Source organism: Pempheris klunzingeri, chromosome 20 (assembly GCF_042242105.1).
Source record: "Pempheris klunzingeri isolate RE-2024b chromosome 20, fPemKlu1.hap1, whole genome shotgun sequence".
NCBI lineage: Eukaryota > Metazoa > Chordata > Actinopteri > Acropomatiformes > Pempheridae > Pempheris > Pempheris klunzingeri.
The window spans coordinates 6,870,714-6,892,639 of NC_092031.1; the positions used below are offsets into that span (position 1 = coordinate 6,870,714).

General features: G+C 41.3%; 3 protein-coding genes across 3 annotated transcripts; 2 read left to right on the forward strand and 1 right to left on the reverse strand.

Annotated features, from left to right (window-relative positions):
- Window positions 1-420: 420 nt before the first annotated feature.
- cript (cysteine-rich PDZ-binding protein) lies at window positions 421-4,404 on the forward strand. Its single transcript, XM_070851961.1, has 5 exons — window positions 421-549; window positions 729-794; window positions 1,580-1,634; window positions 1,751-1,854; window positions 3,938-4,404. The coding sequence occupies exons 1-5, from the start codon at window positions 534-536 to the stop codon at window positions 4,000-4,002; spliced, it is 306 nt and encodes a 101-aa protein (XP_070708062.1). The 5' UTR covers window positions 421-533; the 3' UTR covers window positions 4,003-4,404.
- A 1,887-nt stretch (window positions 4,405-6,291) lies between these two features.
- gch2 (GTP cyclohydrolase 2) lies at window positions 6,292-8,239 on the reverse strand. The gene is made up of 6 exons (XM_070852242.1): window positions 7,948-8,239; window positions 7,559-7,668; window positions 7,317-7,372; window positions 6,728-6,759; window positions 6,513-6,597; window positions 6,292-6,421 (listed from the first exon to the last, which is right to left on the reverse strand). Exons 1-6 carry the CDS (start codon window positions 8,237-8,239, stop codon window positions 6,292-6,294), a joined length of 705 nt encoding a protein of 234 aa, XP_070708343.1.
- Window positions 8,240-12,004: 3,765 nt separating this feature from the next.
- Window positions 12,005-20,677, forward strand: msh2 (mutS homolog 2 (E. coli)). The gene is made up of 15 exons (XM_070851478.1): window positions 12,005-12,231; window positions 12,421-12,569; window positions 13,379-13,663; window positions 14,081-14,227; window positions 15,216-15,499; window positions 16,211-16,410; window positions 16,804-16,913; window positions 17,028-17,151; window positions 17,392-17,542; window positions 17,636-17,733; window positions 17,956-18,201; window positions 18,391-18,595; window positions 18,683-18,930; window positions 19,657-19,832; window positions 20,432-20,677. Exons 1-15 carry the CDS (start codon window positions 12,024-12,026, stop codon window positions 20,606-20,608), a joined length of 2,808 nt encoding a protein of 935 aa, XP_070707579.1. The 5' UTR covers window positions 12,005-12,023; the 3' UTR covers window positions 20,609-20,677.
- The last annotated feature ends 1,249 nt before the right edge of the window (window positions 20,678-21,926 follow it).

Sequence of the window (21,926 nt, forward strand, 5' to 3'; positions counted from 1 at the left end):
AAATCATCTGATCTTGTAGTTGGATAATTCCCTCAGTCTTTCTCCTTATATACTTTTTTGTATATGTGGAAGATGTTTGTTTAAATACAGTAAAGAGCAGGTGATTTCCTAATCCACATAAATCACAATAATATTCCATTTGCACCCTAAATTTCTCCAACACATACTTTACTGGACCCATGTGGTCCAAAACTCTAAAAGATCTTCTTCTATTTTGAAGAATTACAAGTCTGCAGCAAACAGGAAGTTTTATTTTGTAGGCATCTTCACAGACGTCAAACGAATCCTCTAACCAATCACAGACGGTCTGTGAAGTTTTACCGGGACCTTCTGTGACGGACGGTCGTATCAGCCAATGACATTTGAGATTGTCTCGGTTTTGACCAATCAATCCGTTATGCTGTGTGAGAAAGCGGAAGCAGGGACCGGAAGTTTACAAACATTCCCCGAGCAAGCTAAGATCTAGCTAACAATTTATATCTTATTTTAACCGACTGTTAAACGGCAAATATTTAAACAAACATAGAGGAAAGATGGTCTGTGAAAAGTGTACGTGTCACACTGTTCATATGCTTTCTATCTTCAAATCTAACGTTAATTGTTTGCTGTTAGCGGAAATTATTTGGAAGCTAACATTAGCTGTTGTCATTAGTGTCGTCGTCGCATTGATTTATTTCTGGTATACTTATGTTACTTTCTCTTCTTATTTATGTTGTTTATTATTTCAGGCGAGAAGAAACTTGGTAAAGTTATCACACCGGACACCTGGAAGGATGGAGCGCGGAATACAACAGGTGAGCTGAGGACACAGACTCAGTAAAAATGTCATTTATAGCGACGCTTTACCACTGGCGCAGTGGCCTACCTACATATTACAAGCTCTTATTCATCACATAAATCACACTACAATTGACTGGAAAACCTTCTTTCAAGGCCACTTTGAATGTGCTCTCTATTGTGATTAGTGTTGGGCTTGAATAGAAAATATTTATTGTATAAATTCATAAGAATGTGAACATTGTGTTTTTACTTGTCAAACTCTTGCTGCCTCCTGTAAAATAGTCTTTAATCAGCATGTCCACAAATATACTCCTTATTTTTTAATCAAGAGTTCCGTATTTATATACACAAGTATGTGCAGTCAATTGGATACACTAACTTCGTGACATGTATGTACACAACTCTTAAAAGTACTACTGACATATTTATATTTAAGTTGTTTACTCATATATTTGTATACATCTACTAAGGTAAAGGCCTTCAGTTTGAACTCAGCGTACTTAAGCTCCCACTTACCTCCATTAACTAATAGCTAATTTGCTGATTAGTTTTTCATTGACTTCATAGGTTTGTTTTCTATAAATGGTCAGTAAATAGCAGCATATGCCCATTTCAGGTTCCCAGGCTGATGACTTCAAACAACTTGTGTAGTTTTCTTGAGATATTTTTTTAAGATAGTTACATTTCTAATGATATAAATCAGCAAATTAACCCCACACTTTTTTGATTAAATCAAAATTGGTTTGATTAAATTTGAAGGTGATGTTTAAATGGAGTTCCTTCTGCTTCCTTCACTCAGAGGGTGGTGGGCGTAAGCTAAATGAAAACAAGATGCTGACCTCTAAGAAAGCCAGGTGAGTAGCTCACTAAATCCGGCTTTTATTGTCTATGTTGTTGTCTGTAAGAGATCAAACGAAAGTAGTATTGGTGCATCTATACTTATCTGATCTGTACTGTGTGCTTCTCTCAGGTTCGACCCCTACAGCAAGACGGGCTTCGCTACCTGCAGGATCTGCAAGAGCTCAGTTCATCAGTCTGGATCACATTACTGTCAGGGCTGCGCATACAAGAAAGGTATAAAGTTACACTGGACTCCACACTGAGCCGAAATCCTGATGTTTCATGTACTGCTAGAGAGCTTCCTTTGGACTCCATGTCTCATTTAACTACTACTCACTTAACTCCTCCTGTATGAAGTGGCTTGAATAGTTTCGGGGTTGTTTGAAATCTCAGAGACACATATCTCAAAACCTGACCAATGTCCTGGTTAACCTGTGAAGTCCACACACCTCACAAAAGTAGTCCAGATGAAAACACTTTACAGGGAGATCTGTGGATTATCCAGAGTAAAGGTGACCCAAAGAAATGTTAATGAAGCCACATTACCTGTATTGTTAGATATCACTAGAGCGAGAAAGCAAGAAAATGTGTTTTTTATATTAACTAACTCTTAAACATCAATGAGCACAACTAAGTCGTGCATAAATAAAGCAGAGCATTTTCAGACAGAAGCAAGAGGCTAAGTTACTATTTTATTTTTTATACGTTTGTTTGAATGTGGTGCGTTTGCTGGCACCAGCACACTACAGTGTCTTCTTTGAAAAGCGAATGATGAAATGCAAATAATCTCAAATAGCACATCTTGATGAACCTTGAAGCAGACAGTCTAGCTACAGAAAGTCAGGTCAAATACAGCTACAGTGGGCACACACTCAACTGTATAAACAAGTGCAGGTCCAAGTGCAGTGCATGATGGGTCCATTACCATTCCCACTGTTTGTGTGTATTTATTTCACAGTAGATCATTTTGCAAACCGTGTAGCTGTGTTTCTGAATGTGATGTTTCTAATTTGCAGGCTTGGTTTCCATTTCTTTCTTTAGCAGTTGTGGAACATTTTTAGGCCATGCACTCCCTTCTACATCCGGGCCAGGCTGACATGCCCCCAATGTGTGGCATACTAAAAACAACAACATATAGCCCATTCATTTCTACATTGAAGGCATCAAGTTTAATCATGCACAGATAATCAGAACCCATGCAACAAAATATTCAAGGCATTACAACAATATGCTCTTGACATTTTAATGAAACTGAAAGTACGCTGCACTGAAGTTTTCATAAATTGTGATAAAGTTACACACAAGCTGTCACTTTTAAAGATCAAAGAGCAGGGGGGAGGGTGAACTCATGCGCACATGTTCAGAGGCACGCTATGAGAGAAGATAGGGTAAAATGCTGTCTTATTTTTAGCTTCATTAAAGAAAAACAACATTAACATTTATTGTGAATAAATATTTTATGTTTATGGGGGCTCCTCAAAAATGCCATGTGGACACAGGCTGTTACACCATGACGTAGCAGTCATAGAGTTATAAAGTGGAAAGAGAATGACACTACAAAGTAAATAAAGTACATAACATAATATTAAGTAAATGTGAAGTGAGTTAAAGAGCTGTTGGCAAAATGCTTGTGGCACCATTTACTACAGTGAATATTTGGTCTGCATGATTTTTTCATAATTGTAGAATTAAGTGTAGACTTTTAATATCAATCTGCAGTTAACATTTAAAGCCGCTATGAATTAGTTTGTTTATATGAATGGATCCCATTGCTAATTGTATGTGACAAGCTTGTAGTGACAAACCTCCCAGAGCTTTATAGGGTTTTTTAACTCATTGTTTTTTCCATCATCAGTGTTGTTTCAGCCCTACCAGACAGCTGTGTTGAGTTTAAAACCTGTACGCTACCTGCCAGCAAGCAAAAGGCAGACAATGAATGCATCTGTTGGATTTGCGAACACATTCACCATAATGACTTTACAAGCTATTGACATATCGGTCAATCTTGTGTTCACAGCTTATTCCCACTGCACAAGTGATCAAAAAATCAGTTATTGCAGGTTTAACATTGACAAAAAGAATACACACTACTTAAGCACTTTTGAAGAATATGATTGTTTTTTCTCATACTGTCCAGAAATGGATATAAACGAATGGTTTCCTGCCTGATCTGAGACCAAGAAGCATATTGTTGTTTACATGCTACACAATACAAGAGGTGCAGTACCTGCTCCTGACATTGCTCTCTCTCTCTCTCTCTCTCTCTCTCTCTCTCTCTCTCTCTCTCTCTCTCTCTCTCTCTCTCTCGTCTCCCCAGGAATCTGCGCAATGTGCGGAAAAAAAGTTTTGGACACCAAGAACTACAAACAGACGTCTGTGTGACGGCGCGCTGATCGGAGAACAGTTCTACAAGTGAAGAACTGGTGTGAGGATGACCCTGATGTGCATATTTGTCATCTTGTCACATGTTCCAGTACTTTCCCACAATGCTATAGGTTTTTCCTGTTATCCCCACCTACATGACAGAGAGAGGTTTGGCGGAGGCATAAAGTAGATCTAATAATGCTGCTGACATTATAACAGTGGCCATACAGTGGGGAGCAGCTGCCTCCAAATACACCACCAGTTATCACCTGCTTCTCAAGTGAGGCTTCTAGGTTTTCTTCTGTATATTTTAAATTCAATACCTAGACTTGTATTCTTTGCTTTTTAAAATATTTGATTTCTGTATGTGATTTATCAAGTGTTGTATATTTGAGTGAAATAAAACATTCTATACAAGTACACTTGACAGGATTATTTCATACTACTGCCTGGAGCCATAATGGATACAGTTTTAGCCTCTTACGCACATCATGCCCACATTTGTCCTGTGTGCCTGTAATAATTGGTTTACTCTTATATAATCACATTTGGAAACGGCATACTGCGCAGTTAAGTGGGCTGTCACAGATAGAGGTTATAGTTCACAGGTTGTGAGTCTCCTCTTTTGATATTTAAAGGCCTTGCGCTCCCTCAGGCCTTCAACCACACGTGCGCACACTCGCTTTAATGTCTCACTATTGATTTATGCTGTTGCACCGAAGCACAAAGGATGTAGCAAATGAGTCAGACGTTCGAGCCAGTTGAGCAGACTAAAATTATTAACTGTCTGTAACTGGTTATATACGTCTGGATCCCCTGGTTTGCTTGTTCTATCACTGCCCCTTTGCTCCTGTTATTATGTGTTGTGGTGCATTCAGGGACATCAGAATAATATCCATTTTATACCTGTTAGACAGCCAACCATAGTGCATTCAGTGCTCATGTCATGTGGATGATGTTCAACACTGATGCAAAATAATGCTGAGGAGCAACTTAAAGTCTGTGTCCCAAGTCCATAGTAGTATATGCAAGGTACTGTATATTGTGTTCACTGTGTTCTCTGTAGTTTGCGTTCAAGAAGTCAATCTACTGAAACCTCTCGAAGACTCATACGTAGATTCATCGCCATGAACTATCGACGGTCATGATCGCCAGAGGATGAATCCTACAAACTGATGAACTCCCGACGCACCACCAGCAGGTCAGCATTTTCACTCTTGTCTCAAAATCTACTAGATGGTTTGGAGCAAAATTTGATACAGACATTCACAGTGCACAGATGATATACCCTAATGACTTTTAGTGATCCTCTAACTTTTCCTCCAGCATCATCATCAGGTTGATATTTAAATTTGTCCAGTACTTTTCGTTCATTACAATCAGGTGTAATGCTGTGTTTTGTGTTTATTACTTTTTAGTATAGCCTCACTTGCAGGGCTGTAGACTCTTCGTCTTGTTAAGCAATTCATAATCTTATCACTTCTCCAGTGTGAACATACCACATACTCAAAATCTATTACAATTAATATGTAGTATGAAAAAGAGACACAGCCGATGTCTGGCCTTAATGAAACAAACACAATTAAACTTTGGCTCGCCTTTTATCTCTTATTGACGTACACAAAATAAGGTTGACAGCTTTAGTAATGTTTTATCATTCAAGATCATTTTATTCAGCAAAAATCAAAATACATGCTACAGTGGTCACAAACAGAACCATAAAAGTCTTCGGTACATTTATTCAACTCTTTCAACTATAGATAGATATAATAATTACATTTATATCTTAAAAATGTCATATATTACAAAGACTATAAATGTTTTTAGAAATGTCACGGAGTTTCTTAAATCATTCAAATCAGTGGATTCCAAATACAATAATAAAGCAAGGAAAAGGTGCAAGAGTACCCCACTGCAAAAGCACCAACAACATTCCCATCAAAAAAAGTGGAAATTTTAAGAATTGTTACATTAAAACATTGCACTCAGGATTCGTACTCTATAACAACAGTATTGCCATGTAAGACTGTAAAATATCTACCAAGGCACCAAGAATGTAAGTCTTATATTTCCTAGTATGTTCACAGTGATTTCCAATGATGGATTTGTGCAGCAGTACTGTAATTTATGAGGCTTTAGTGTATTGAGGTGAACTCCAGAGCTGTCCTGGATCCTGCATCAAACAGCAGCTTTTCATGCTATTGGTTTGTGTGTTTCGTTAAAGTCAAATGTGGATCCACTGTTAATCTAGAACTTTCCATGTGCTACTGTACACAGAGGCTGGAGATAAACGGTGTGTGGCATCTGTTAGGCGTGAACTGAGAGAGTCAGGAACTCCTCGCGGGTTTTGGGGTCCTCCAGGTAAACTCCCAGCATGGTGCTCGTCACTGTGCGGCTGTTCATCTTCTGGACGCCACGCATGACCATGCACATGTGCCTGCAAACACACAGATGCAAACACATATCTCACATTTGCAGCTGCAGCATTTGAGTGTGTGTCTCTGTGTGTCTGTGTGTTTGATGCTTACGCTGCTTCAATAACCACAGCTACTCCTTTCGGCTGCAGAGCCTCTGATATTCCCATGGCAATCTGCTTGGTCAGACGCTCTTGAACTGAAAGAAACAAAACAATATGACATATGTAAACCAGATTGCATTCAAATTCTTTGGTACATTAGAAGAAAAGTCCTGTGACTATGTGCAAAGCCTAATTGATATTGCAAAATTTCTTTGATCGTTTTACCTTGAAGTCTCCGACTGAAGATCTCCACAATCCTGCAGAAACGAGAGCACAAGCAAAGGGGAGAGGACTGATCAGGGGCAATAATGATTAATCTTTTGATAAACACAGACTGGCATCAGTCCGTGACCCCTGGCCTCTGCTCTGGCCATCCGATTGTACAGACCCTTCATCTGTGAATGATTCACTGTATAGCACTCTATGAATCTGTTGTGCAAGATTCAACAACAGTGAGTTTGTCTGAAAACCCAGTGACTCCGCTACTGTTGTTCTGGGTTTGTATGTTCAGAGATGGTGGGATATTTTAGGAAAGGGAGAGGAGACAGACAGAGAGGCTGTGATAATAACTGCTGATTCCCACAGGTCCAAAGGGATTTTCTCATGGCTCGAGAGTGGATAGAGTTTAGATTTGTGTCTGTGAGTGTGCTTGATGAGGGGACTAGATGATGGCGGCTGGGCTTAGACTTAAGCCTCCAGGTCAATGCACTGAGATAACAGAAGAACGCAGCCACCCGGCACTAACACTAGAAACATACAGCCACAGTGACAGCAGAGTGTTGGTGTGAGTGTGAGTGTGTGTGTGTTGTGTTACCTTGCTAGCTTGCTCAGTCCCACCACTTTTTTGTTGGGAATGTACCCAATATGAACCTGGAGAGGGATGACAGCCAGTGAGCGCAGAGGTCACATAATCAGAGCAAAGGATAGTAAATAATAGAAATTTGACCAGCTCACAAGCAGAACCAGAGGACAGTGACATCCACATGCACACGCCTGCATAAATTTGAGGTCGGGTTTTATATTTGCTTCCAACCAAGAAATACAACCTCGACTTACCTTGCCAAAAAAGGGCACCAGGTGATGTTCACACAGCGAAAACATATCTATGTCCTTCACAATCACCATCTCATCGTGGTCCTCGTCAAATATGGCATTGTTTAAGATATCTAGGGACAAAAAACACACATGCATGCACTTTAAAAAAAATCTACTTATGATACCATGATGCATTTGGAAAATTTTACAAAATGAAAAAAAAAAAAAGTTATGTCCACCAAGAAGACATGCCTTGTTTTGTCCCACAGCAGTTGTTGTAATCTAACAAATATATAAATCTAATTATAGTCTGGCACCTAAAAATATTAGAAATCTTACAGTTTCATTTCACCACCACAAACGCATCACAGAGCAGGGGTCTCATTAATGTCCTGGGGAGTATAACTCACCGTCGATGGTCTCGTGGTAGCCCTTGGTGAGGAACTGCATGGCCTTGGCGGCGCGCAGCGGCGTGCGCAGCAGCCCCTGCCGGTCCGTGTCCTCCCCGAGCTCCCGGAGGATGCTGGTGTAGGCGGCCTCCAGCGCAGGTAAGCGGGACTTGTCCTCGGCCTCCTTGCGGGACGACTCGTGCTTGCGGTGCGCGGCGGACTTCTTGTTGTCTATAATGAGGTCGCCGAAGCCGTTGTTGAAGGGGATGTCCTCCATGGCATCGCTCATCTTCACGTTGCAGTGTCCGTTCATGTCGGTGCGTTACTTCTGTCTCTTGAAGGAGGGAAAGACGAGAGGAACTCTTGGATTTCAGTAACCCGGCTGGTCTGGCAGGACCGGTGCCCGGCGAGTTTATAAAGCCTAGACCCGGTGCGCATCAGTCTCCCATTCGTTAAAATGCCGCCTACGTCAAATCATTTAGTTTCGTCAGGGTGGTCAAATGACATCGACCGCACCCCCTCCCTCCTCCCTGAAGGACTCAGGAGATGCGAATGATCTGCTTCTCATCACTTGACGCGATTTTACTCGCAGAACCTCACTGACAATGCTCGACGGGCTCATGATTTCACGTGAAGCTCAGATGTGATTTTTACACAGCTACGCTTATTATGTATATATTGAACTGTAAGTTCACTAGCCTGGCTGTAAGTATCAGGAATATAAAGATAATAAGCTCACACAATGCCAAAAATGTCAATGGGTTAACCTAAGTGATCAGATGGGAAAGTGTAAATCCAATATACCCAAAGCCAAAGTATGTGAGAAGTGTTATATAGCTATGTGGGTACAATATCAAATCTGCAGTAGATGTTATTATATTGTAAATTATATTGTCCATTCAACATGTTGATTTTTTCCAATCACATCACATTAATTCCATCTCTCCATCTTCCATGAAAGGATTATTAGTGTGTCTGCCAATGATATGATGATAATAAGCTCTCAGTTGTTGAAAATAACTCAGTGCCTCAGTCAATCCTCAGTGCCTACATATATGCATTGGATCGCACTGTGCTGGTGCACCATTAGTATAAAAGGTTACTCCGGAGTAATGACACTTTGTGTTAAGGGCTGTAATCACCTTTATTTCCGTTATATTTCACGTAATGTCCCTTTATTGCACGAGTCAGACAATCAGAGGAAGATATAAATCCTTCAGTGTATTCACGGGCTACGAGTCTAAAAGAACACATTTAGTACCAGTGATGTTACCTGCAATTCCCTGCTGTGCTGCTTGTGTGTATTATCTGTGCACATATTGAATAACGACTGTTTTATCTTGATATCTGCAAGGAAAATAAAAAGTGGCAGGTGGTCACTCGCCATCATTTAAAACCTCATTTTAAAGCCATCGAGAGTCTTTCAGGTAACATGAATCAAGGTGTAAATTAGTTTGAAACTATTGGACTATCTGTCAGGATGGCACTGCAACTAGCAAACCCAAACTACAGTGTACCCCGCCTCTCGCCCAAAGTCAGCTGGGATTGGCTCCAGCTCCCCCTGATGGATAAGCGGTATAGGTAATGGATGGACGGATGGATGGATATTTCACAGCAGTGAGTTATAGTGATTTTAGAACATACAGATGTTGTTTGGCAAATAGTAGCACCAGAACAGAAAACATTTCAATCATTTGTCATTCTGACAAACATATTTTGTTTTCTAATGTGGAGGATTTGATAATGCAAAGTCAGGGAATCCCCAAAGTAGCCAGAATGTATCCTCTGGGGGGCCTGAATATCTGTAGCAATCAATCCAGTAGTTGATGAGATATTTCACTGTGAGCCACAAATGTCAACCTGCTGGTGGCACTAGTGGAAAATGCAGAGGATCTGGGGGCCGTGAATGTATTTACAATATCTTATGGCAATCCATCCAGCCGTTGAGATATTTCAGTTTGGACCAAAGTGGTGGACTATCAAGGAAGCATTGCCATCCATAAAGCCAAACACTAGCATGACTAAAAAGATATCATAATTTTGGGTAAAAGCGGTAACGTAAGTGTAAAAGTCTTTGTGCAAACTTATTCAACGTTGCAACCATTGAATTCATCAGTCATTAAATCAAACTTTTCCACTTTCTATGTGGATGTCCAATTAATGTAGATGATAACTGGAGTAATAAATACCTCAGCAAATGCTATATTTCCTGAGAAAGCTAAAATATCCTTTTTATGAAGCTCTGCCGACATTTACCGTGATGCATTTTGCACAAACTTCTGACTCCCAACTTCCAACTCCTCTGTGCCAAAAAGAAGACTCAACAATAAAAAATGTGGCACAAAATCTCCCTTTAACATTAGTACATGATCTCTAACAGCAAACAAGGATAATTGTGCCACCAGGCTAATTGCAAGCTAAGCTCTTTAACCTCATGGCTCAGATTTACTGTCCTCCTGCATGTGGTGTGTGATTTTCATGGTAATTACAGTTCATGAATAGGTGTGAAAGGAAGGTCACAACCCCCTGATACTTAATTCTTCAACGTCAGTTGGGATTCATTTAAGTTTAAGACCTACAACCACAATGTTAACTTACTGTATGTAGAGTGTCATTTTCTCCATTGGGTTTTTGGTTATCACAGAAAATCAGCTCTGTGGCAAATAAAGATTTACAATACTTACACGATTTGTGCACAAATAAACATTTGGTTAGTTGATGATGGACAAAGAAAGTGTGATCTCTTGTTGAACACAGTTTGAACCTCATGGGCTGCACCTGATTACACATTCATTATTCGATTTCAAGGAATCTTCAACTCTGCATTTGCTCCTGGAAAAAGGATGTAAAACTGTGAAAGCAGATGTGTCACATAGTCTCACATGTAAGCCTGTAATAATCACTTTTTACCCTTCAATCATCAGAACAAAACAGTTTGGTTTCCTTAAGTAGTCTTGTAAATATAAAACACTGCATTTGCCTGCATGACAAAGTAACATCAACAGCATACCTTTCTTCACACGTACACATTTGCTTTTCCTTTCCATGTATGTTTACGTGTCTATGTAAGCTCTCTCTTGTTTTCCTTCCTCTTCTTCTTTTGTACCAAGTTACACATATTTGTTTTCCTGCTGCTATTCATCCAATCCATGCAATATTAATGTAGTCTGTGGTGGCCCAACTAATCAGGGATCAATGATCATATGGGGTTTAGCAAAACAGATCCTTTAAAATCAACTGACTACAATTAATGCAATGCATACTGTTAGTAAGTTAGTAACAATAACTTCTAGTCAATTAGCAGTTAGTAACATTAATTGATGTAATCAGATTTGATCATTTAATGTTTCAGTTTGTGTATTTCTTGGTCACAGTGGAAGGGGAAGTTCTCAAATTCTTTACTGAAGTAAAAGTACCTTTACCACATAGTAAAAATACCCCATCCTCAATTGAAAATGGTACTGCATACTAAGTAATGTAAAGCGAGTAACGTAATGGTACTAAGTATACACAATGTACTCAAACTATTAAAAGTAAAAGTACTCGATGCAGAAAATTTGTCCCTACTGCAAAATTAGGCCCTTTGAGTGTTTTTGCAACAATGTCTGTAAGGCACCACTAGAGCCAATCAAAGGGCAGTTTTTAAAGACACAGTTTTCAGATAACTTGTACGAATCAAATTCTTTTCTTTTCTCTTATTTATTTTTATTTTTATTTTTGCGCTAAACTTCCAAGACAAAAAGCTCCCTATGAAAGGGAAGAAAAGATTGTTTGTATTTATATTGTTTTGTTAATGTAGATCATTTAGAGTAATTTAATGATGATTTAATTTAATGTGCGTTGTGCAATCTCTGTTACAGCCTGTAGTAGTAGTGTAGTGTTGTATCCACCCAATAAACACGAAGAAGAAGAAGAAGGAGAAGAAGAAGAAGAAGAAGAGGAATAACAACACCAACAGCAGCGGCCGCAAGAATAAAAAACAACAATATCATCCTTGAACATGATCCATGCCTGTATTAAATGAGTTATAATACAACCTTGACCGGAAACAGAACGTCACTTCCTGTTTGGCCTCAGCGGTGGCGGGAGTTTCCAGCATGGCGGTGCAGCCGAAACAGAACCTGTCTATGGACAGTGCAGCCGAGCATGGCTTTCTGAACTTCATTTTCTCCATGCCGGAGAAACCGGACACTACTTTTAGGGTGTTTGACCGTAACGACTACTACACCGTTCACGGAAAAGACGCCATATTCGCGGCGAAGGAGGTTTTCAAGACGAATGGGGTCATCAAGCATTTGGGCTCAGGTAGGCTAGTGTGTGTTTGGCTTACTAAGTCGCTAGCTGACGCTTGCTAACTGGTGGTTCACAGATAGACTAATGCGTCCTTTAGCTTCAGCCCTGCAGGGTGCTGCATGTTGCATCACAGGGAGCTTTGCAGGAAAATGTAGGCGCACTAGTTGTTTCTAATATTAATGTGAGCGTTTTGGTCCACAGGGAGTCGGAAGCTGGAGAGTGTGGTCCTGAGCAAGCTGAACTTTGAGGCCTTTGTGAAGGACTTGCTGCTGGTGAGGCAGTACAGAGTAGAAGTGTACAAGAACCACAGCAAGAGCAGCAAGGAGCACGACTGGAAGATAGAGTTCAAGGTATGTGTTGACTCTCGATCAGTTAACTTTCTCCATTAGGAAGCTCTCACCTGATCTCTGATAGTGTCTTATGTTTGTCACCTTCATATGTAACGACAGGTTGTTGCACCACTATAAAGAAAATGCTTCTGGCTACACGAACACACTCTGACCCTGGTGTTGTAGCCAAACACAGATATTCAGGAGTACGCCCGCTGCTGATTTTACACAAATGATGCTGCTTTGTTGTTCTTTTACTTTGTGATTAACAATATTTTTCATCACCTGCATTTTGCTCTCCAGTTAGCTATCAAACCACTGAACCACACAGAGGAGGCATAATGGAAATGATCAATGATGACACAAGGAGGTGTCCTATGATGACGTTCAACTAATTAAATTTAATTGCCCTCCCAGATGATATTTAGCAAAAAACAATTCACAAAATAGTGCAAGGTCAACACATTACATCAAACAAAACACTTCATACATTTAGACAGAGATGCAACAAACTATTTTTCAATTATTTTGTCAATACTTTGTTATTATTATTGCTATAAATTCTTAGAAAATAGTGAATTGTGCATTATTATTTTATTATATGTTATTATTTCCCAGTGCCCAATGTACATCAAATCGTAACATCTGAAAATTTGCCAATGGTATACTGTCCCCACTAAAGCATCCGTAACTGGTAGAGACCAAAATCAGAGCTAAAAGAGAGTGAATATTGGACATTCAGCAGGCGGCCAGAAACACGACTCCAAATGATAATCATAATGATGATGATGCTGATGCTGTCTGTCTCTCCCCACTTCCTCCACTCTCAGGCCTCTCCAGGAAACTTAACTCAATTTGAGGAGATTCTGTTTGGTGGTGTCACCGGAGCGGAGGGCTGCGCAGGAGTTGTAGCCGTGCGGTTTGCGACAGGAGCCGATGGACAGCGTGTGGTTGGGGTCGGCTATGTGGACGCAGCCCAGAGGAAGATGGGAGTGTGTGAGTTTCCAGACAACGAGATTTTCTCCAACCTGGAGTCCTTGCTTGTCCAAATCAGCCCCAAAGAGTGCCTCTTAGCCCAGGGTGAAGGCAGCACAGACGGCAATAAACTACGCGAGGTATGTGGGGGGGCAGGGTTATGACACGATAAGACCCAAACACCTGTGCTCCATCTGAAAGAAATGTGCCACTGTATGCTCAATAAATCCCTGGATTTTATGCTGGAAAAGTGACTCAAGCTACTGATTGACTATTAGAATAGTTCTTCATTTTCTGTCACCCAGTCAATCGATATACAAATAATTTCAGCTCTATTAAATGTAGAATGTTGCTTCTACAGACTAGGATTCTTAAATAATTCTATAAATTATTGCACATTGATTCAAATGTCAATTTACACGACACATGTTAACTATTACAAGACAATTACATTACTGACTCATATTAGTATTAACAGTTCTCTCTCCACTACTAACAGCAAAGGCAGAGATGTGGTTTCAGTACATGCGTGAAGATTTTGATGTGTGTTTGCGCAGGTGGTTCAGCGTGGCGGCATGCTGGTCTCCGACAGGAAGAGAGCAGAGTTCAGTAGCAAGGACATGGTCCAGGATCTAAACCGGCTGCTGAGAGGCAAGAAAGGAGAGACCGTGGCGAGTAACACTCTCCCTGAGCTGGACAAGCAGGTGAACAATAAACAATGAAGACTGATTCACTTGTATGAAACCCAACAGTTTTACGTTTCTCACACAAGATCCCATCAAGGACGACATAATAACAATATTGAGGTCTGCTCCAAGGAGGAAGTGTGATCGTACAGATTCTATATAAGAGTAGCAAAAAGCTGTAAATCAGATACACCTGAGAACTTGTTAAGGTGTAGTTTCATGGATACTGAACAGGATGGCCTTATTCTTCATATACACATTTTTTTTTATGAAACCTTATAGCCTTTATACTACAAACAATTTCTCAGTATATTTGACTGCTTATATGTTCTCGTATTAAGTCGTCTCAGCCATGCGTGTGATGAAGTGGTCCATTATTGACTGCATCTTGAAATATAAAGAAATCAGCCCCTGTTGGGAGTTAGCTTCATTATTCAAGAACTTCAGTGTCTGCATAAACAACATCAGAATAATAGTTGGTTAGTAGTAGAAAAGTTTAATATATGAATTTTTAGGCTGTATAAAAGATGTGGACGTAGCTTCTGGGTCTGAAAACAGATGCTAATGCAAGTGCCTTAAACCTGCATTCTTTCTAATGACCAGCAGGGGCGACTTCATTGTCTTCAAAAATATGTGTGATTGTCTAGAAATCTCTGAGAAACCGACCACACTTCTCACTTGATTTATTACCTCTGCTTTCCTACTGAGTTTATGGTTGCAATCACTATTGAATTATTTTTCAATACAGCATGAAAATAGACGATAAAGCAGAGTATGTGTTAGGGTGGGACTACCTCTTGACCAATCAATCATGCCTAAACATAACCAGTCAGAGGTGGGGGAAAAAAAACTCCTGTGTCACTTCTGGCTCCAAAATCAAGATGGCAACGATTATTTAACCATGATGGTGATTTTGAAAATGCTCAGCTTGAGGCTTCAAAATGCCACGATGGCTATGTCTTCTATGTACAGTCTGTAGTTTGAGCATGTGTGCTTGCATTCACAGGTGGCTATGTCGTGCTTGGCTGCAGTGGTGCGTTTCCTTGAACTGCTCTCTGATGAGTCCAACTTTAACTCCTTCAGTCTGACCCCCCTGGACCTGGGTCAGTACATGAGGCTGGACAACGCTGCCGTGAGGGCTCTTAACCTCTTCCAGGGATCGCCTGATGACACGAGTGGAGCTCACTCCTTGGCTGGACTGTTGAACAAGTGCCGCACACCGCAGGGTCAGAGGCTGGTTAGCCAGTGGATCAAACAACCGCTGATGGACATAACCAAAATAGAGGAGAGGTAATACATTGATGGCAATGAACTGTCACGATCAAATGTTTCTACCACTAGAGTAATACCTTGATTGAACGGTTTCAGCCAGAATAAAGCCGATCAGATTCCAGTTCTTTGTTTACTGTTTGTCCACCAGCAGATCAGCCAGGGAGGGAGCCAGCATACGACTGGCAGCACAGGAAAAATGCACACAATGAAAAAAATGTATTTATTTGTTAAACATCTAAGGTGAGCATAATGGTTCCCCAGTAGCAGAATGAAAGAGAGAGAGAGATAACAACTGTCTAGCTGTTGGAAGTGGAAGTATTTACAATGGATCACAGATGATAAGATAAAGTGCACGCATTTCATGTCACGTTCAAGAGCTACACCATGTGTCAGAGCTGCCACTGGCTCACAAGCCGCTTTGAGAATCACTGCTCTAAAGTAACAAAGCCACTATAGCTCCACTTTTACTGGCAGTGCACAAAAATTCAGGCAGCAGTTTCTCATTTAAAGCCCTTTTTTTGCTGTTTAATATAACAAATGTTGCAGGCAGCAGGTCAGCTGTCATTGATTAACATTAATACAGTAAGTTACCAAATTAATTTTGTCTGCTTGTAAAAAAAAGCCTGACAACTATTGGATGGATTGTCATGAAATCTGCTACAAACAGTCACTGCACTCATAGAACATATTTTGAAGACACTCCTGATGTTTTTGTGTGTGTGTGTGTAGGCTGGACCTGGTGGAGAGTTTCGTGTGCGACTCTGAGCTCAGGCAGACCTGTCAGGAGGACTTGCTGCGGCGGTTTCCTGATCTTCACCGTCTGTCCAAGAAGTTCCACCGTCACACTGCAACGCTGCAGGACTGCTACCGCGTCTACCAGGCCGTGACTCACATCCCCGCCCTCATTACAGCCATGGAGAGATACTCAGGTACACACAGAGCTGCCTCTGATAACGGTGTGTGTATGTACTGTACACTGAGGTACACCTTGGCTGTGGTGTGTCACCTGACATGGTCTCCAGCTGCTGTAATCCAATTAGTAATTATTTTTAATGCCATTGTATAATTCGGCCTTGTGTTCGTTCCCATGAGTCTTTTAGTTGTGCTTTCACCCCATAATTTAGCACAACGCCTGCAACGTTCACTTGAACACTGATGCTAGAGACGCTGTTGTGCCTGATTTACACTACACACACTACAGCCTTGGCACATAGGACTTGTATATTTAATAGCTTTAATAGCCTGGATTCATACAGTACAGTGCATCCATTTAACTTCCATGCATATTATATATTTTGATTTATTGTGTGTGTGTGTTGTAGGTAGCTACGAGGTCCTATTGGAGGCGGTGTTCCTCTCTCCCCTCAGAGACCTGCAGACTGACTTCGTCAAGTATCAGGAGATGATTGAAACAACTCTGGACATGAACCAGGTATTTTGTTTTTAATATTTCTGTACACACGTACAATGTAAGAATATTGTTCTGTGCATTTATATTTTACATATTATTAATTCTACAGTTTGTGTGTGTCTGTGTTGCGCGTAGATTGAGCACCACGAGTTCCTGGTGAAGGCGTCGTTTGATCCGGTGTTGACTGAGCTTAGAGAGAAGATGGACACGCTGGAAAAGAGCATGCAGACAGTGCTGAACAGTGCAGCCAGAGAACTGGGTGATTACACACACACACACACACACACACACATATGTAACAGGCACAGAGACCAAGACTGTCTATTTATTTAAGAGATGCCTCAACTGCTGTGCCATATACTGTAAAAGCTATTTTTTTGAAAACCCAGCTTTACCTGGCCCTGATGAATGGCAGAAAGTGGAAATATTTTAAGTATTTGAATTTCATACCTGGTTTTGAGTTTCAGTTTGAGCTCATCGTCGTGACTTTGTGCTTCAGGTCTGGATGCCGGTAAGACGGTGAAGCTGGAGTCGAACGCCATGCTGGGTTTTTACCTGAGAGTCACCTGCAAAGAGGAGAAGACTCTGAGGAACAACAAGAAATTCACCACGCTGGATGTTCAGAAGAACGGCGTGCGCTTCACAAACGGGTCCTTTTCACCATGTGTCACAAGCGTAATGTCGGCCTCAGATAGTCGTGCCCTTCCTGTCAGCTGATGGTCTGTTTGCTTCCCTGTCTACAGTAAGCTGAGCTCTCTAAATGAGGAGTACACCAAGAACAGAGAGGAGTATGAGGAGGCCCAGAACGCCATCGTCAAAGAGATCATCAACATCGCCTCGGGTGAGGAATCTCATCACATGCTGCTCACCGTGTCTCGTCAGCATTGCAGTGATTTGACGGACAGATTCACGATCTCTTAACTACATGCAATATAACCCTAACTCTTAGCTGAACTTTTTAGTAATCGATTCAATGCACATTTTCTACAGAGACCAGTAAACTTGTGCCGCCAACACGGAACAGATCATTCATTTGAAGTGTTGAACACTGTTGAACCACTAGGTTACGTGGATCCCCTCCAGACGCTGAGCGACGTGATAGCGCAGCTGGACGCAGTGGTCAGCTTCGCCGTGGCGTCCGTCTCCGCTCCTGTGCCGTTCGTTCGGCCGCGCCTGCTGGCGGACGGCCGCAGGCGTATGGAGCTGCAGCAGGCCAGGCATCCCTGCATGGAGACGGACGCGGACACCGCCTTCATACCCAATGACATCACCTTCGTGCAGGGAGAGAAGAGCTTCTATATCATAACAGGTGTAAAGAGATGACGCACTTACAAAACACATTCATTTGCAATTAGTAAGGTAAAAATATCGAAGGTAAAAAGGAGGATGAATATGTGACTTCATTTGCTTTTGATTTTGTTTCAAATTATAAAGAACAATTGCGGTTTACTACATCCATGATACACTTTATTGAACTCTGCCCTCTCCTTGTCTGCAGGACCGAATATGGGCGGGAAGTCGACGTTTATCCGGCAGGTGGGTGTGATCGCTCTGATGGCTCAGATTGGCTGCTTTGTGCCATGTGAGAGGGCGGAGCTTAGCGTGACTGACAGCGTCCTGGCCAGGGTGGGAGCAGGAGACAGTCAGGTCAAAGGAGTGTCCACCTTCATGTCGGAGATGCTGGAGACGGCTGCCATCCTGCGGTAAGAACACAGATATACACAAGCTCGTTGCCAGCTTCGTTAAGAGAAGACGACTCACTCGCCCTTCCTCGTCATCCTTCCCTGCAGCTCGGCCACAGAGAACTCGCTCATCATAATCGACGAGCTCGGCAGAGGCACCTCCACGTACGACGGCTTCGGTCTGGCCTGGGCCATCAGCGAACACATCGCCTCCAAAATCGGCTGCTTCTGTCTGTTTGCCACCCACTTCCACGAGCTGACGGCGCTGGCAGCACAGCAGCCCTCCGTCCACAATCTGCACGTCACAGCCCTGACCTCCCACAACACCCTCACCATGCTGTACAGAGTCAAACCAGGTCTGCACACAGCACACATGGGTTTACTGATGCTTAACCTTCATTTTCAGTGTGGTTTTTTTCCTGGAAGAACTAGGAAACTGTTTTTTAGGTGAATCCAGTTTGCTCTCTGGAGCTTCTCACCACTTACTGTGAAGTTTTAAAAGAATTGTAAGACAGTGTAGTAGAGGCAAAGAAGTGGGCTTATGCCAGGTTTGTGGTTTTGCCAATTACTTTCAAAGTTAATTTAATCTGTCAAATGTCAGAATCTTATTTCCTCATGCCTATTGTCTGGCTCACCTGTAGGGGAAAAACTCAAGGGTGTTTGTAGTGAGATAAAGGAGAGAAAGGGAGCAAATCCTCGTAACTGATGAGACGTTAATCAATTAATCTCTGATATTTTTAATAGTTTTGACAGTTGACAGTTGAGGAAATACACTCATTTGCTTTCTCGCTGAGTTTTGAATGAGAGGATTGATACTAATCTATAAAAATTATAAAGCTACAGCTAGTTATTGCTGATGCTTAGCTTAGCATAAAGACACAGCTAGCCAGGCGCTGTCACAAGCTAACAAGGTCCACCCACCAGCACCTCTTAACATGTTTTATCGTCCGAGCTTCAGCAGTCGCTGGACTTGCTGCACATCGTGTGGAGTTGTTCCTCAAAATGCTTAAAGCCTGAATGAAAGTCATTCAGTCAGTGTCATAAAGGGTCATAAACTGACCCGGCCCTTCCTGCGCTTTTAGGTGTGTGTGACCAGAGTTTTGGAATCCACGTTGCCGAACTGGCTTGCTTCCCGCCATCGGTGGTTGCCATGGCGAAGGAGAAGGCGGAGGAGCTGGAGGAATTCCAGGAACCTGCAGGGGAAAAGTCCGAGCAGGAGGAAGAGCCTGAGGCCAAGAGACGACGGACGGACAAACAAGTAGGGCTCAGTTTTTCAACATCCTTCTGTCATCCTGACATATGATCGTGCAAATCTTGTTAACCGGCATTCATGTTTAGTTACGATGATGTTAATGGTGTCACTATGCTGGAGGAAACTGGGAGCAGTTCAGGGTTCACTGTCTTTCATTTCAACAATGGAAGATCAAACCACCAACCCTACAATTAATTTCCAGCTCTGCCTTTTCAGTGTTTTCCACATCCGAGTATGTGGTTTACATGAGTTGAAGGAGTATTGAACTGCTAATACCATAGGAAAATACTCCATACAATAAAAGTTGCATAAATCAGCTCTTTCTAACTACCAATACATCAAATGAACATACTGGAGCATTTAGCAGCTAAAGAGAAATATACTTCCATCAGATAGGTCTGTTGAGTTGACATCCTCCCACTGCTGCACAAAAGTTAACAAAAAAATCAGCAAAGCACTTTTAAATAAATTTGAAGTCATTAATAAGCAGGACAATGGCATCAAGTATCAGAGGTAGTTCTAGTGAATATTTGTCCCTCTCAGTGGTAAATTACGTTGTATTGTACATAAACGTAAGTGAAACTGATGTACTGCCTGTACTTCAGGTGGGAGAAAACCTGATCCAGGACTTCCTGGAGAAGGCGAAGGCACTTCCTGCTGCCACCATGAGTGAAGAGGAGGTGAAGGCGGAGCTCAGGAGGATGAAGCAGGAGCTCGTTGGCAAAAATAACACGTACATCACAGAGATCCTCGCACGCTGTGTTCCTGCAAAGATGGCTTGATTTTTAGACTCACATTTGAGTGCTCTCCATGACTAACGAGGTCTAACGTCAAAAACTGAGGCTCTTCTATTGTATAGTTTTTCAATAAATATTTTTTCCTGGATACCCTGAGTTTTTTGTTTTGACCCAGTTAACATTCTGCATTACTAGGAAATGTAATGCTCAGCCATTACACAGTGCAACGGTTCATAACTTGTTTTTCTAGGAAGGGATTGTTTTCCTTTAAATGTGCCTGAGCCAACATGATTTTCTGGTCAACATGAAAATGTCAGCCGTAAACTGTAAAATGCATTTAAGTGTTAAGAAGCTGCTCCAATTAATTAGAAATCTCATTATCTTAGGATTTTACCTTTTTAAATTTCTTTAATTTTAGGCTTAAAGTCTTTCCTCACTGAACATCAGTATTGTATATTTTCACTGTCTGCTTTTTCCAGTAGGTTACTGTCACTCTGGTATCAACAGTGAAATATTCAGATCAGAGCTGTGTTGTTTCCACCAGGATTCCAAATACAGATATTCTAGGTATTATGTCCATTTCCCCAAAAATCTGCACAAACATGTTCTGAGGGCTTAAACACTTGTAAACTTGTGATCATGAACAAGCAATAATATTGACCACAGGTTGGACACAGGTGTCTATGGCACAGTGAATGGTGTGGTGAAACTAAATGTTGAATGAAAAAATTGGCATAATTCTTAATTTTAGGAATACATCCACACACACGTAGTGGTTGTTTAGAGCCTGAAGACCGGACTGTTGACTTTGGCGGAGGCCTGCGTTCTCTGTGTGACCCTCCAGTTCTCGTATCTTCACCCACCAGATAATGTAAGAACAGCAGATTAAGGACATTATTTACCTCTTTGCTCTCAATTAATGTACCAGAATCTTTGACCCAACGATGAAATGTCAACAAAAATAACTTGATTGTAGGCCAACTGAAAAAAAGCAACACTCTGCATGTGTCAGATTTGGAGGAATGTAACCACAAACTATTAAACATTAGAAGTCATTAATACTTGAGTTAATTCCTACGTACTTTTTGACGCTTCAGACCTATTTCATGTCTTGAAATCATTGTTAAAATCACCAAGATGTTTCCTCTACATTTTGTGGCTGAGAACTTCTATGTACACTCAGCAACACAATTAATCTTTCACCATGTTTCTAAATAGCCGTGACCTGAAAATTACCCAGTTTAACAAACATCACCTGTACATTAATTTAGATGCAATGTCCCAAAAGATCAGCTATCACAGAAAATCAATATTTCATCTGAATAACGATTCCTCTATGAAACAAGCTGCTGTGCCAGTATTA